Source organism: Rhincodon typus, chromosome 8, assembly GCF_021869965.1.
Source record: "Rhincodon typus isolate 14 chromosome 8, sRhiTyp1.1, whole genome shotgun sequence".
NCBI classification, from domain to species: domain Eukaryota; kingdom Metazoa; phylum Chordata; class Chondrichthyes; order Orectolobiformes; family Rhincodontidae; genus Rhincodon; species Rhincodon typus.
Window position 1 is genome coordinate 60012652 of NC_063339.1, and position 14787 is coordinate 60027438.

The 14787-nt window shown below is 36.7% G+C and overlaps 1 protein-coding gene across 1 annotated transcript in view; it reads right to left on the minus strand.

Annotated features, from left to right (window-relative positions):
* The window catches only part of aqr (aquarius intron-binding spliceosomal factor), a 75188-nt gene that overhangs the window by 13453 nt on the left and 46948 nt on the right, over positions 1-14787 (minus strand). Inside the window, exons 7-12 of the mRNA XM_048600433.1 lie at positions 14491-14568; positions 14146-14256; positions 9132-9241; positions 5694-5829; positions 4185-4394; positions 1541-1678 (exon numbers count right to left, since the gene is read on the minus strand). Of these exons, the coding sequence (XP_048456390.1) occupies positions 1541-1678; positions 4185-4394; positions 5694-5829; positions 9132-9241; positions 14146-14256; positions 14491-14568 (783 nt within the window). The remainder of the gene's footprint in view (positions 1-1540; positions 1679-4184; positions 4395-5693; positions 5830-9131; positions 9242-14145; positions 14257-14490; positions 14569-14787) is intronic.

Consider the following 14787-nt stretch of genomic DNA (forward strand, 5'->3'; position numbering starts at 1 on the left):
CTACCCGACAATATGGAAAATCGCCCAGGCATGTCCTGTACGTAAAAAGCAAGCTGAATTCAACCTGGCCAATTACCATCCCATCATTCTACTCTTGATCATCAGCAAAGTGCTACCAAGCAGCACCTGCTCAGTGATGCCCAGTCTGGGTCCCGCCAGGGCCACTCAGCTCCTGGCCTCAAAATGCCTTGGTTCAAACATGGACAAAAGAGCTGAATTCCAGAGGTAGGCTGAGAATGACAGCCCACGACATCAAGATTGCATTCAATCGAGTGTGGCATTAGTGAGCCCAAGCAAAACTGGAATCAATAGGTATCGGGGGGCAAATTCTCTGGCACATGGAGTCATACTTGGCACATAGGAAGATGGTTGTGGTTGTTGGAGGTCAGTCACCTTAGCTTCTGGAGTTCCTCAGGGTAGTGTCCTCGACGAAATATTTTCAGCTGTTTCATCAATGACCTGTTCTCAACATGAGGTCAGAAGTGGGATGTTCACTGATAAATTACACAATGTTCAGTATTCGCAATTCCTCAAATATTGAAGCAGGCAATTTCTAATGCAACAAGACTGAGACATTATCCAGGCTTGGGCTGACAAGTGGCAAATAACACAAATGTCAGATGGTGACCATCTCCAATAAGAGACTAACCATCACCTCTGGGCATTCAATGGTGTTGCCATCACTGAATCCTCCAACATCAACATCTTTGGCATCACCATTGACCAGAAACTCAACTGGACTCACGACATTAACACAGTGGCTCCAAGAGCAGGTGTGAAATACAGGCTAGAAATACAGTGGTGAGTAACTCACCACCTAACTCCCCAAAGCCTGTCCATCATCTACAAGGCTCATGTCAGGATTATGATGGAATACTCCCCAATTGCCTGGAAAGGTGGATCTCTAACAACACTCAAGCTTGATCCATCCAGGACAAAGCAGCCTGCTTGACTGGCATCACATCCACAAGTGTCTACTCTCTCCACCATCAACGCTCAGTAACAGCAGAGTGTACCATCAGCAAAATGCAATGCATAAATTAAACAAAGATCAGCACGTTCCAAACCTGCTTCCATCTAGAAGGGCAACAGATAGATGGGAACACCACCACCTGCAAGTTACCCTTCAAGCCACTCACCATCCTTACGCGGAAATACATCACCATTTCTTCACTGTCGCTGGGGCAAAATCCTGGAATTCCATCCCTACAGCACATGGACTGCAGTGGCTCAAGTAGGCAGCTCAACGCCACCTTCTCAAGGGCAACTAGGGACAGGCAATAAATGCTGGCCAGTCAGTGACACTCATTTCCCACATGTGAAATAAAGAAAAAACTCCAGTCTAAACTACAGGTGTCCTTACATACCAGGTCAAGTGTTTGTTTTTACTTTTGTTCTTTTAAGTACAAAAATTGCTTTGTTCAAAGAAAGAATCAGGCTGGAAAAATATCAACTTCCAATGCATCAGGAGATAAACTGTTCTGAAATACCAGAGTCTCTTCCAGCAATTATTCTGTTACAGGATTGAATTACTTTTTACCTTGAACCCCAGCTCTACTAGGTCATGTCGTTTTAAAGCAGCATGAGTACATGTCATGGCAATGATCTTTGCTTCTTTCACTAGTAAATATTTTGATCTGTCCAGCCCACTGCGCAGCAATTCAAAAGCTCGAAATTCCTGCAAAAATGATCAAAAAATGTAAAAAATACACAAAGGTTTGCATTTGATTCTATTTCTGTACATTCCAATAACAATACATTAAAAATAATTAGACTTTGAAGTTCATCCAGACAATAATGATTGCAGTTGATGGTTGTCAATATTCTGTACTTTCTGATACCACCTTTTTTGATACAGGCACACAGGAAATTAGCCATAACTGAAAAGAAGCTTATTCTAAAACTGAAAAGGGTTTAAAATTTGAGGTATGTAGATTGTGACCACTTATGCATAATTGAGGATGCCCTGAGAAGTGTAAAGCATGACAGACATTCATGTAATATCCAATTTCTAAATAAAAAGGGACATTAGGTCCTTTTGGCCAAATTAAGTAAACTGAAACAACAAGGTGCAAGGCTGGATGAACACAGCAGGCCAAGCAGCATCATAGGAGCAGAGAGGCTGACGTTTCGGGCCTAGACCCTTCATCAGAAGGGTAAACTGAACGCTTTTTTTTGAAGCTTCAAAATACGAAAATCTTTAATCCGTAAAATGGTTATATCATTGCAACATAGAAGGCAGCCCTGCTAAAAGAATCTATCCAAATGCCATTTTCTTGCCATTTTACTTTCTTCCTTTCCACTTTTTTATACCTTTACGCTTTAAATGTTTTGGTCTTGGCTTCACTAACAACTACATAAATTTTCCCATCAGCACAGAATGAGATGGTTAATGTCAGAATATGTTCTTACATATTTACCATAAGATAATCTATTTCCACATTCCTTCGTACAAAGTACAAAGTATTTAAACCTTTCCACTATTTTAAGTCAGGTAAGAGATGCTGTTTCTTTCCACTGGCTGTTCTTTTACTTATGCCCTTCCTTCTGCATAAACTTAGGGAGCACAATGAAAAGTCCTTTTCAGTAACTTGCTTATCTAGGATTTTGGAAAACTTGACACTTCAGTGTTACCTCATTGGGGCTGCCATCATTTGAATGAAATATTAAACTGATGACTGCTTTATCAGTTAAACTATGCCATTACAATATTTGAGCACTTCTAGTGACATGTTCAATATATTTCATCCAAAAAAAAAGACCAAAACTAAAAAAAGTCATTTACTTCAATTGTTGTTTGTCAAACTTTGCTGTGTGCATATTTGTTGCTACGTTTGCTACTTCACAAAACTGTAATTCAAAAGTAAGCCATTGGCTCTCAAGTGCTTGGGAATCCTCATGAAATGTAAGGCCCCAAATATGTAAATTATTTATTTTAAATGTCTTCATTTTCATTCACAGAACCTTTTCTTTGCCATACTCCTTTTATTCTAAACTGGAATGTACTTAATCCACATGACATTAAATATCGTTTTTCCATTTGTCTTTTTAATTCATTATTTTCTAACCAGTTAACTTAGGGCTTCATTTCTAGTTACTACAACAGAAACTTGCAAATTCCCAGTTCAACAACCTTTAGTTCCTCTCTTTCTTCAAGGTAAACCAATTGGGTTTTGATCATAACTGCTCCAAGTATTATTGAATCCACCAAACCCAGTTCTGCTTTGCCACTCAGAGTTGGATCTAAGACAGCACATTTTTGTGTTAACCCTCAACAGATTGATTATGGAAACAATGATGGATGCATTCAAAGAAGCCTTCTTGTCTTGACCAGAAGCCACCATCTTTTTTAAAACTATCTTGAAATAAGATAAAGTTCTTCCTAAGTACAACACTCATATTTTTAAGTTGTCTGTAAATATCATCCATGATAAATTATTCCTCCTATCTGATGGCCAATGATACATTTAACAAAATGGTATCAAATTTCTTATTTCTAACACAAGAAAGATTTGATATCATCGTCAACAAAGCTCCTTGGCTATATTTGCTTTCAAATTATTAAGCATTCTTCCTTATTTTATCTTTCCTGATCGACACAAGAATATTCATTGTCAGACTGTTTTAGTTCAATCTCATTACTGGTAAAAACCACTTTAGTTAAATCTAAAAGTATATCATGAATGATTGTTTCAAATAAATGATACTTTAGCAACAAAAAGATGTTCCCATCTTCATCACTGTGAATGCTGTATTTTTTAAAAGGAGGTCTTTGTATTTTAGTTTTTAGGATCTATAATGGTATATAATTAATAATTTTAAAGAAAGCTCAGTATGCTAACGACAAACTAACACCAGGAGCATGACTATGATTTCATGGACTGTAACCATGATTTTACTTACAAACTATGGAGCGCTTAAGAAATAATCAGCACCAACCTGTAAGTACAACTTAAACTCAGACACGAGATAAAGATCAGACATTTTGTATTGTGTGAGGTGAGTCCACTTTCGATGTTTCCCATTCTGTTGTGTAACTAATGTTAGAGTTAAGGTTATAAGCAGTAAACAAAAACATATTTCTATTTTTTTTGATAAATCAGGCAATAAATCCTGACATCTTATTTACTTATCAGGTTGGAATCGGCGCAAGACTTTTGGCTATTCTTATAAGTGTGGCCTACCTCCAGCTGTGTAAATATTTTATTGATGTGTCTGAAACAACCTTCAGCTATTTCCATATCTTCTTCATATGATTGACCTTTAAAAATAGGCTGGGGTGCATTTGCAAAGTATTTATGGAATGGAAAATTCTCAGACACTGTTGTAACATCACCAGACTTTCCACATTTAGTCTTTACTTTGCTGAGATATTCTTCCCAACGTGACATCACCTGAAAGAAAGAAAACAAATGCACTGATGTCCTTCTGTGTAGTTAGATCACAATAAACCTGAGCCTTAGGCCGTACATAATAATATTCAGAGTCAAATATTAGAAAGAATATTCTTATTTGGAACATTTATGAATCTATGCAAATTATAGAGCAGCTAGGCAGTGTGTCACTATGAGGTTGGAATTAATAATTACCCCAGGCTTGACCAATGGAATTTAAAAGGGGAGCAAAAGGGGTGGAGAGAGGAGAGGGAATGGATGGGACAGGTATGATCTCCGGCATGTATGGTAACAACTCACCAAAGTTGCTTTAACACACTTCCTACCAGTACAACATTTGCCGGTGTAAATGACAGAGCTTTAAGGATCATTAGAAGATAGCATCTAGATGTTTTCCTAAGTTACAAACGTCCTGTTTCTTCAGGTTGATCAGTCAAAAATAAGCAATGTCCAACAAGCACATCATTGAAACGACAGCATAAGGGTGACAGTGATTTCAAGGGAAAGTCCATCACCACCTTCTAAATGAAGCACACTAAGCAAATGGCAACAAATGCCGTTTCAACAGTTGCTCCTAAATCCAGAGGAAAAAATGAATAAGGTCAGGGCAATGTTGGCCCTTATTTCAAGAGGGTTGGAGTATATGGGTAGGGAAGTTTTACTGCGACTGTACAAGGTGCTGGTGAGACTACATCTGGAGTACTGTAAGCAGTTTGATATGGAAGGATTGTCTTATGGTCAAAGGCTAACAAATTGGGGCTCTATTCACTGGAGTTTAGAAGAATGAGAGGTGATCTCATTGAAACATAGGATTCTTAAGGGGCTTGACAGGGTAAATGCTGAGAGGATATTTGCCCTCACGGGTGAGTTTCAGACAAAGCCACATAGTCTCAGAATAAAGGAGACACCAATTTAAGACTGAGATGAGGAGGAATTTCTTCTCTCAGAAGGTTGAGTGTCTTCGGAACTCCTTGCCACAGACAGCTGTGGGGGCAGAGTCCTTGTGTCTCCTTGAAGATTAGATAGATTGATTCTTGATTAGCAGGGGAATCAAGGGTTACAGGAAAAATGCAGGTAAATGGACATAAGAAATGACGAAGCAGGCTTGGGGCTTATACTCCTGTTCACATCTTTCATGGTCTATAACTTTAAAGATGTCACCTATCATTGCCACAAATACCAAACAAACCCAAGACATGTAACTGTAACTAATATTAAACAGAATTAAACAAAATAATGTCCAAATCTTCCCACATTTACGATCATTGAGCTTTGATTTCCACACTGCAAACATCTCACCTGATACAGGTAAAAATGTCCTGCTGTTTCACAAGTATATGAAACATCTCCAGGGACTCCCAGACTCTCTTGCAATCGTCCCACTTCACGCAATAATTCAAGTCTCCGAGCCAACACATAATTTACCCGACCATACCTATAAAGCAATTTCAAACAAACTTGGTTATAGTACCGAAATGTTATTTGGTTCACAAATTAAAACCTTACATACTTATGTTTCCAATATGGCATATGCATGTGGAAATATTTGTACCGTATTACAATTCATGATTTGATTGTGAAATTTGCCACATCTTAAGCATTACATAGAAGGTATTTAATTGTAATTAGTTAATTTGAGAATGGAAAATATAAAAATCTAAACAGATTCTTAAAGTCAGAAATGAATTAATTCATCAGCACAAAGATCACAGCCATTATGCAAAAGTAATATTTTTCTACATATCCAGATACATATTTTTATTAATACATAACTTGGCTCTATATGTTTCACTCTTGACTATAGACATAAATCTCATCCTACAATTTTAGCATATTATCTAGATTGACCATCAAATATGTGACTGAGGAAATGCTACATTGTTGCAAGCACCATCTTTCAGATGAGAAACTAAACAGGCAACTTTAGCTGCCTGCTACAGTTATACAAACAAACACTAAAGATCCAAGGCACTTTCCAAAGCAAAAGAAGTACTCTCCATGTGTCTTAACCAGCATTCTTCCCTCAACCACTACCACCCCAAATAGTTTGGTTATTGTCATATATATTGTATTCCATTTGGATTCCCACATCTTCGAGTTCTAAGGATCATGTATGATATGTTAGTTTACCAACTTATCTAATGTAGAACTCTGCATATGCGCAATAAACTGAGTTGTGTGTTCATTTGTCTGTGTTTCCAGATTTTCTAATGTTATATGGACAAGGTTGAATGTCCAAAGTGTTGGAAATTCATTGCATTACTACTTGTGAAATATTGCTATAAAATGGCTGCTACGTTTGTTTTCATAATAGTCACTGCAAAGAAATTAAGTCTGTGAGATGCTTTGAAGCACTTCTTGAAGAAATTATATGCCAGTATGAAAATGTTTTTGTTACAATCAACAAAACTAAATAAACTAAATTTTATTTGAAATACTTTTTCCTAGCCTATAATTTTTATGCTTAAAGCATCAACATCAAATATTTCCACTTTAAGGACAGCTTAGATATGCTGCCCAATATGATTCAACTTCACAGTCAGCAGCACACCCCTTAATAAGAGTGACATTTTCTTAGTGCCCATATAGCAGCTACAAAGAATGGAAATTTAGTGCCTTATTAGGGGACCATGGTGAAAAGTGAAATTGTATTTTAAAAAAAAACTAATTTCATATATAACTCTCAAAGCTTGCAGAGAAAGACTCATCTCAATAATCCATACTCAATTTCAACCCAGGCCCCAGGAGCAGCAGGCCAGAATCTAACTCAATGCATCACTCAGTCTTTGTGAAATGAAATTTTATATAAATAGATGATGCATGAAGTAGTTAAATCTACTAACAAATTGAATGAATACAGCAAGGTGTTGAGTTTCCAGTCAGTCTTCTTGTCAATAAGTTCATTAAGACATTGTTCCACTGGGCTATTCACAAAGTTGCATGTTGCATTATTTCACGTAGAGAGGATTAATCTACCATTAAAACATAATGCAATATTGTGGGGAGGGTATTTGGGCTACATTGTTAAATAAAAACAATGTTTAATTCGTGTAAGGAGGCAAATTTACAAACTGCAAATTTCAGAAACCAGTTTTTTTTAAAATGCTGAAATGCATGTGCAATTAAGTGTCATACTTGCTTGCAAAATCTACAGATGTAATGTTTTGAATATAATAGAAGTAGATTCTTGTGTTGTTGCTCATAGTTGCTTGTATATATTGCTATGTGATATGATACTAACAAGGTTATTGATTTACAATGATGGAAAACTTGAACTACATCGCGACATATTTCTACAGATATGATGTGTGTGCATATCTTTCATTTTGACAGGGAGTAGCCCATGAGACTCATTCATCAATCACGTACAGTTAAAGATGTAACTCGGTCTACAATCAGAAGTATCAAACACATCATGGACACAGTCATAGAGATGTACAGCATGGAGACAGACCGTTTGGTCCAACTCGTCCATGCCAACCAGATATTCTAAATTAATCTAGTCCCATTTGCCAGCAATTGGCCCATATCCCTCTAAACCCTTCCTATTCATATACCCATCTAGATGGCTTTTAAAATGTTGTACTTGTACCAGCCTCCACCATTCCCTGTGGCAGCTCATTCCATACATGTACTACCTTCTGTGTGAAAAAGTTGCCCTTAGGTCCCTTTTAAATCTTTTCCCTCTCAATTTAAACCTATACCCTCTAGTTTTGCACTTCCCTACACTGAGAAAAAAGATCTTGACTATTCACTCTACCCATGCCCCTCAAGATTTTATAAACTTCTATAAGGTCACCACCCAGCCTCCGAAGGTCCGGGGAAAATAGCCCCAGCCTATTCAGCCTTTCATCTTGGAGCAATGCAAAGTTGAAAATGTAAATTTGCAAAAGTTCCAGCAACTCAGCAAGAAACTGGCACTATTTAAAGGTGACTTTCAATAAATGCCTTAAAAACACCATTCCATGAAGGGGTAAACAATACTGTCTATCATGTCCTTTTTATACACTAGAACAGACATAATAGAAATGGAAGTCAATACAGTGTGGAGCTGGAGGAACACAGCAGGTCATTTCAGGTCCCAACCCAAAATGTTGGCTTTCCTGCTCCTCTGATGCAGCCTGGCCTGCTGTGTTCCTCCAGCTCTACACTGTATCGACTCTGACATTCAGCATCTGCAGTTCTAGCTATCTCATGAAAGAAATGGAAATTATTTTTTTAAAACACTTAAATGAAAATGATAACAACGAGCATTGAGAGACATTTGAATCCATAATATAAATTAAAGTCTGGGGGAACACATAACAATTTTAATTTGGATTGCACAGCAACGGCTTCAGTGAGGGCTGCAAAAGAAAATTTCCCTTTCTATATACACTAAGTAACTTTGAAAGACATTTTCCAAAATTAGACAATGATTGAAGAAAAAGCTTTTGTGTAGCCTTTATTGCATACTTGTGCAAATATACAGACATGACTTTTGTTCAGATCCTTCATACATAGAATTAGTGAACACAATTAACGAATATACAGCATCAATGTGCCAAGATTACAATTTGTTCCACTTGTGGTGCAATGGTGGTGTGCCTACCTCTGAGTCAGAATACAGAGGTTCAAGCCTCACCTGCTCCAGAGGTCTGGAATAACATCTCTGAACATGTTGATTAGAAAATATCTTCCATGTTCTAGATTTCATTTCCTCCATTCTATTATTACATATTCCTTCCAGTTGCTCACCTGCTAAAATCCTTTTCAGTCTCCAACTCCTCCTCTCCGTGACCCAGACGTAGAAGGTGACGCTCATCAATGTCCAGAGCCATGATCTTCTCAAACAGCTGATTCAATGCCTGGAGATTGGCAATAACAGATGATTCAGTGTTTAGAAATGAGAACAATGTTTGAAAATAATTAACTTGCTGCAATGTGTGAAACATTTTGGGAGCACTTCATATTCCATATGACGTTAATCTGGTTTATCACAATTCTGTCAACTTTAGATTGAACACTTTTAGACACTCGTCTCCAGAAAAATCAACTGTCACGTATCAATTTAATACTCAGTCCAAACCTGAAATTTTATAAAACGAAGTTCAGGATAAGTAATGTTTCAAGTGTGCAAGCTCATCTTTGAAGTTAATTGGTCTTCTGTATTATTTAACAGTCAGCACAAAAAAATTCAAGCAACCAGAGATTGAATTTTCTTTTCAAATAAGATTTCCTCTTTCTTAATTTTAAAAATTTTTGTTCCATCTCCTTTGAATCACTCCCACTGCTCATTTTTGCTTTATGGGAGCTTTTTTGTGGGCTTTTACTCCTTTTTTAAATTGACAATTTACCCTCCTTAATTTTACATCGAGTTGATTCTCAAATTGTGAAGTTTTGTCAGGTTACAATGTGATTCAGATAAATTCAAAGGGGTATTGCTAAATATACTGTGAGCTATAACTTTACTGCCATTACATCTGACTTTGATTTGGTCCTGAATTGATATGGTGCAATTAACTCCACTTACAATATTTACCTCCTTGCACATGTTAAAATTTATCGATATATTCTTTTTTCATGCAAAGTTATTTTTTTAAACCCTCGCTCATTTGCAAAATGTTTCATGAATGACAGGAAGTACGATTACCATGTGGAAATGTTTGTAAAAATGTGATAAACAATGTAGCTATTTTTAAATCAAACTGTTATGACATGTCTAGGACAGATAGGATTTGAATCTTCTGGTCCAGAGACAGGAACACTACAGCTGCTCCACCACAGCCCTTTAGAATATTGTTATATATTTGGCAAAAACACGATAGAGCTCTATCACACGATGTCCTTGACTATACAGTATTCTGTTTTTAGTTCCCTGCCTCAGTTCTCATGCTTCAGTTCTCATGCTTCATTGAGCCAAGTTCACTTTGCAAAGGACTTAAAAATTATTCATAGTATCTGTACAATCTCTTCTATTTCAGTAGATAATGTGCTTGGCAAAGTTTAAAGGTTACACAAATACCAATGAGATTAAGGTGTAATTGCAAAAGTCCAACTGACTAATTAGCAATTTAGAAAATCAGTTCTTATCATAGAATTATACACATGGCTTTGCTTTTCCATTCCAACTTATTTCAGCACTGAATAAATAAACTTCAGAGATTGTAACAACATATTTTAAAAATATATAATTGTTTAAAATGACCCATACAATATCTTTCAATAGCTACTCGTATAAATTGAAAGAGTTTGCTTCGTCATTTGTAAAAAGCAGGTTACAAATTGCAGCAACTGTTGCAAAAAATATATGTGCCTGAGGCACATGATTCTAACATGGTTTCTTGTGCAATCATCTGCTAACATGCAACTGCAGACTGCAACATCCCAGAATGAAAATTCATTTTATATAGCCAGTGGTCACTGATCCTGTATATATAGCATTAAATATTCAAGAATACGTATTTCTGCTTAAAAATAATTACAAATTTATAGTTGTTTGTACATTTAAAAATTAAACATAAATGTTGAGAAATCAAACACTGTTTCCACTAATATGATTTGAACAAGCGTGATTTATATCCTGTATACTAAGTTAATGCTGAAATGCTACAGTCATTGTAGACTTATGATCCTTCAGTTCTCAAACAGCTTATTAATTAATTTGTTTATAAGGCTAGGACTGAATTTTAGAAAAATGTAAAACTCTGTCAACAACAAAAGTGGGAATAGATCATAACAGAGATGTTTTATGCTACAAATTCATTGCATTCCCCATGGACAGGCCGTTTATCAATAGTAAATGAAAAGACTGGCTGTGCAATATTGTACGTTAAAATAACCCAAATATCAAGAACCACATTATGGACATCAAGTTGGACTTAAACTGGTTCTACTTTGTGTTGTCTTTTCATTTTGGTTATGAATGAATGTACAGTGTTTCTCAATTGTATTGAGTATGTGGAATGCTAAACAATCAATGGAAGAGGAAATCCAAGGTACTGGTAACAGACACATTTCACTTCTTGAAATAAAAAGTTATTTTTGCACCATCAAAAGGTAACTGTGTCACTAGTAGATAATAATAATAATTACAAACAGCATCCTTAATATTGCCCCAGATTTTCCAATAGCCAGATAGTCGTTTCTGGAGCATTATTGGGAATTACATGCCAGGACTCTGTGGAATCCTGATGTAGCAGGCTCTGAGGCAATCGCCTGGGACATTGAAGAATCCACTAAACAATTCTTCTATGCTTGGAACCCACTGAAAGTATTGATTTAAATTGGAGAATTCAGGAGGGTCTGCTGCAGTTAAGTAAACAGTTACCCATGAAAAGTAAGACAATTAAAAAGTTAGTCTAACTCCAGTATAACTAATAAACGGACCCCCACCTTCAACTGAACATTCATATCCCCAAAGTGCACCTGATTCGATAGTATTCCCCCTTCCACCTAAGATTTCCTCTCCTCCCTCCATCTTCTACCTTTAAAACCTATTCTCCTCCTCACAACATGCCCTGCCTCCACAGGATATGTCAACGCATTCCCCTCCAACTCCTCATTCGACATGATATCCCCTATCCAGCATTCCTTCTAACTATCTTACCAGCTGCATAGATCCCCCCGCAAGGCCAGTGCATGCTAGCAACTTCCAGATCAAGCAGGCAATGCCTGTGCGTGGAACACCAGAGCTGCAGTGTACATTTGCATGCAGTTTAAAGGGAGTGTTAGCTTTACCCACTCCTCGGCCCTATTCCATTTTGCATCCTACTCAACCAGTACCCTACCCTCATACTTACCTTATGCACTTAGCCTTTCACAGGAGCTGTCAAAGTGGCTGCCTGTGCTGCCAAACTTTTAAATCACAACATAGGAAACAAATGTTGTGACAAAGGGGGGCATAGTTTGACTTCACCTTACTACCTTGCACAACAAGGACCTGTCAGATTTAAACTATGTTCTGCAATTCTGAATTAGCGCTGATTAGAATCGCCTGTCAAAAATACAGAGCACTTTTTTAACAAATAAGTTTCAGAGAGGAGTGGCAAACTGTGATTGCCACTCCTCAGAAAATCTGGGCCAATATTTCTGACTCCACTGTAAAATTACTCCGGAAAAATGATTGCTTGATTTAGTATCTGTTCTGAGATATCACTGCCCACATAAATTTATTCAAATCAGTGGCAGTACGTCCTGCATTCTTAAATGTCTTATTGTCAACAATGTAGCTGCTACGTGGGAGTTTACCCCACAGAAGTATAGCTGCAATGCAGATTGAGTCTCTCTGATCAATTAACATTCCAGCCACAGATATATTTCCCGAGAAGAGATTGGACCAATCAATCAATGTAATAGAAAACAGTACCTACACCAAATCAGGATTTTTTAAAAAAGCTCAATGAAGAGTCAAAAAACTCAATAATATAACTCTACAACACTCTGTATAAGATACAAATAATATTAAACAGTGGAAATGAAATACCAATCTCAGGACTTTAAACACAAATATTATCAAAAGGAACTTTAGGGATGAGACAAACTTTGCCATAATGAGTTGCGTCTACAATGAACCTTCACTTCTATACAGTTTGAAAAGAAACATGTCATATAACACAGACAGTAGTCATTAATCAGCATGTTTGGCAATGTAAAACTATAACAAGTGTAACAAAAGTGTGCTAACTATTGCTTGGATACTAATTTCAAAGAACTGTTCAGAACATGAGCAGGAAAGGTCAGAGTATATAAAACATAAGTATTTTATTGCATTGAATACTGATGAAAATCTTAGCTTCTAACATTCAAACAAACTTCAGGACATTTTAAAAAAGTATTAAATACTGCAAACTGCAGTGAGTGCTGTCACATTCTGTCTGAATACTATTTTTGGATCAATCTAGGTTGATGACAGCTTCTTTGCATTGTTGGTCACAAAGGTCACACACAAACACAGGCTTGACCAGTGTTCTCTAGAAATTTCCCGATTCACAAAAATAGCTCAAATTTTATGAGCTGACATCTTCACTTACTAAAGTCATAAGAAGAGTTGACATTTTTTATTAAGAATAATGATCACACTTATAAGTGAAGGATGGTCTTTTGACAGTAAGATCAGGCATGTTAGTTAGGGACAATAGAACACTCCTTACTTAGCCTGATTGTGTTATTCTTGATTAAGGGTCTATGAATGTTGACACTTGATGGTCAAAATGAAAAAAAAGTGTTCTTATGTGTATTCCCACAAGGACACGTATTCAAACAGTCCCTGCACCTCTTCCAATCAAAAAAATTAAAATAGCTATTTTTAATGAAATCAACATTGATCCAGCAAGTTAAATCCAAAGCTAATCACAAATTAAAACTTCTCTTCTGGAGCGATCATTCACATTCTCAGGGCATTCTACACATCATTAGTATCTCCAGTTTTACTGAGATCTATGCTACACACAACATAAACTTACATTGTAAAAACCGAAAGAACTGAGGATGCTGTAAATCAGGATCAAAAATAGAAGTTGGTGGAAAAGCTCAGCAGGTCCGGTAGCATCTGTGAAGAAAAAGATCAGTTAACGTTTCTGGTCCGGTGATTCTTCCTCAGAACTTGCTCAGTTCTAAGTAACGTTAACGCTGATATTTTCTTCGCAGATGCTGCCAGACTTGCTGAGCTTTTCCACCAACTTCTGTTTTTATTCATAAACATTACACTATTCAGTCTGATTGGATCTTGTTCTATGTAATGGATCATTGAAAATACTTATGGTTAACATACCTGGTTGGAATGTGTCACAATGAGAGTCCTCTGCTCTGGAAAGTTGTGATACAGGTTAGAAATTATCTGTACAGCCACATCAGTTTTTCCTGTACCTGGTGGGCCTACTACCTAGAACACAGAAATCAGTAACAAAGAAAAATGTGAGGAAACAGTCAGTCACTTAAAACACTTCCTGTAGATCCTCCCTGACCTACAGGGTATTTTCAGCATCTTTTGTTTTTATTTTAAATTTCCAGCATCTAGAGTATTTTATTTTTGTTGCATTAAACATAGTCAAATAAACACTTGCAAAAAATGAGCACGAAGAGGGAATAAAAGCTAAACGTTTCTTTATGTTCTTACCATTGTTAGCCCTGGCTGCATACCAGCCCGAATTGCTTCTATCTGTGTTGGTGTGAATTGAATTGTGTTTCTGGAATTAAAACCCACATGAGAATAAACAACATGTCAAGAGAAAAATAGCATTATTCTGATTTACAAATTAATGCCCAAAATTCAAGGCTCATAACTCTCTTGAGTACCTCATCTACATTTCAACACATCCTACTTTATGATAATGTCTCATCATAAAATGAGGTTTCGTTTGCTTTGCAAGCCATCGTGCTGCTGCTTCTTTGCTAATGCTACCTCAGTTATTAA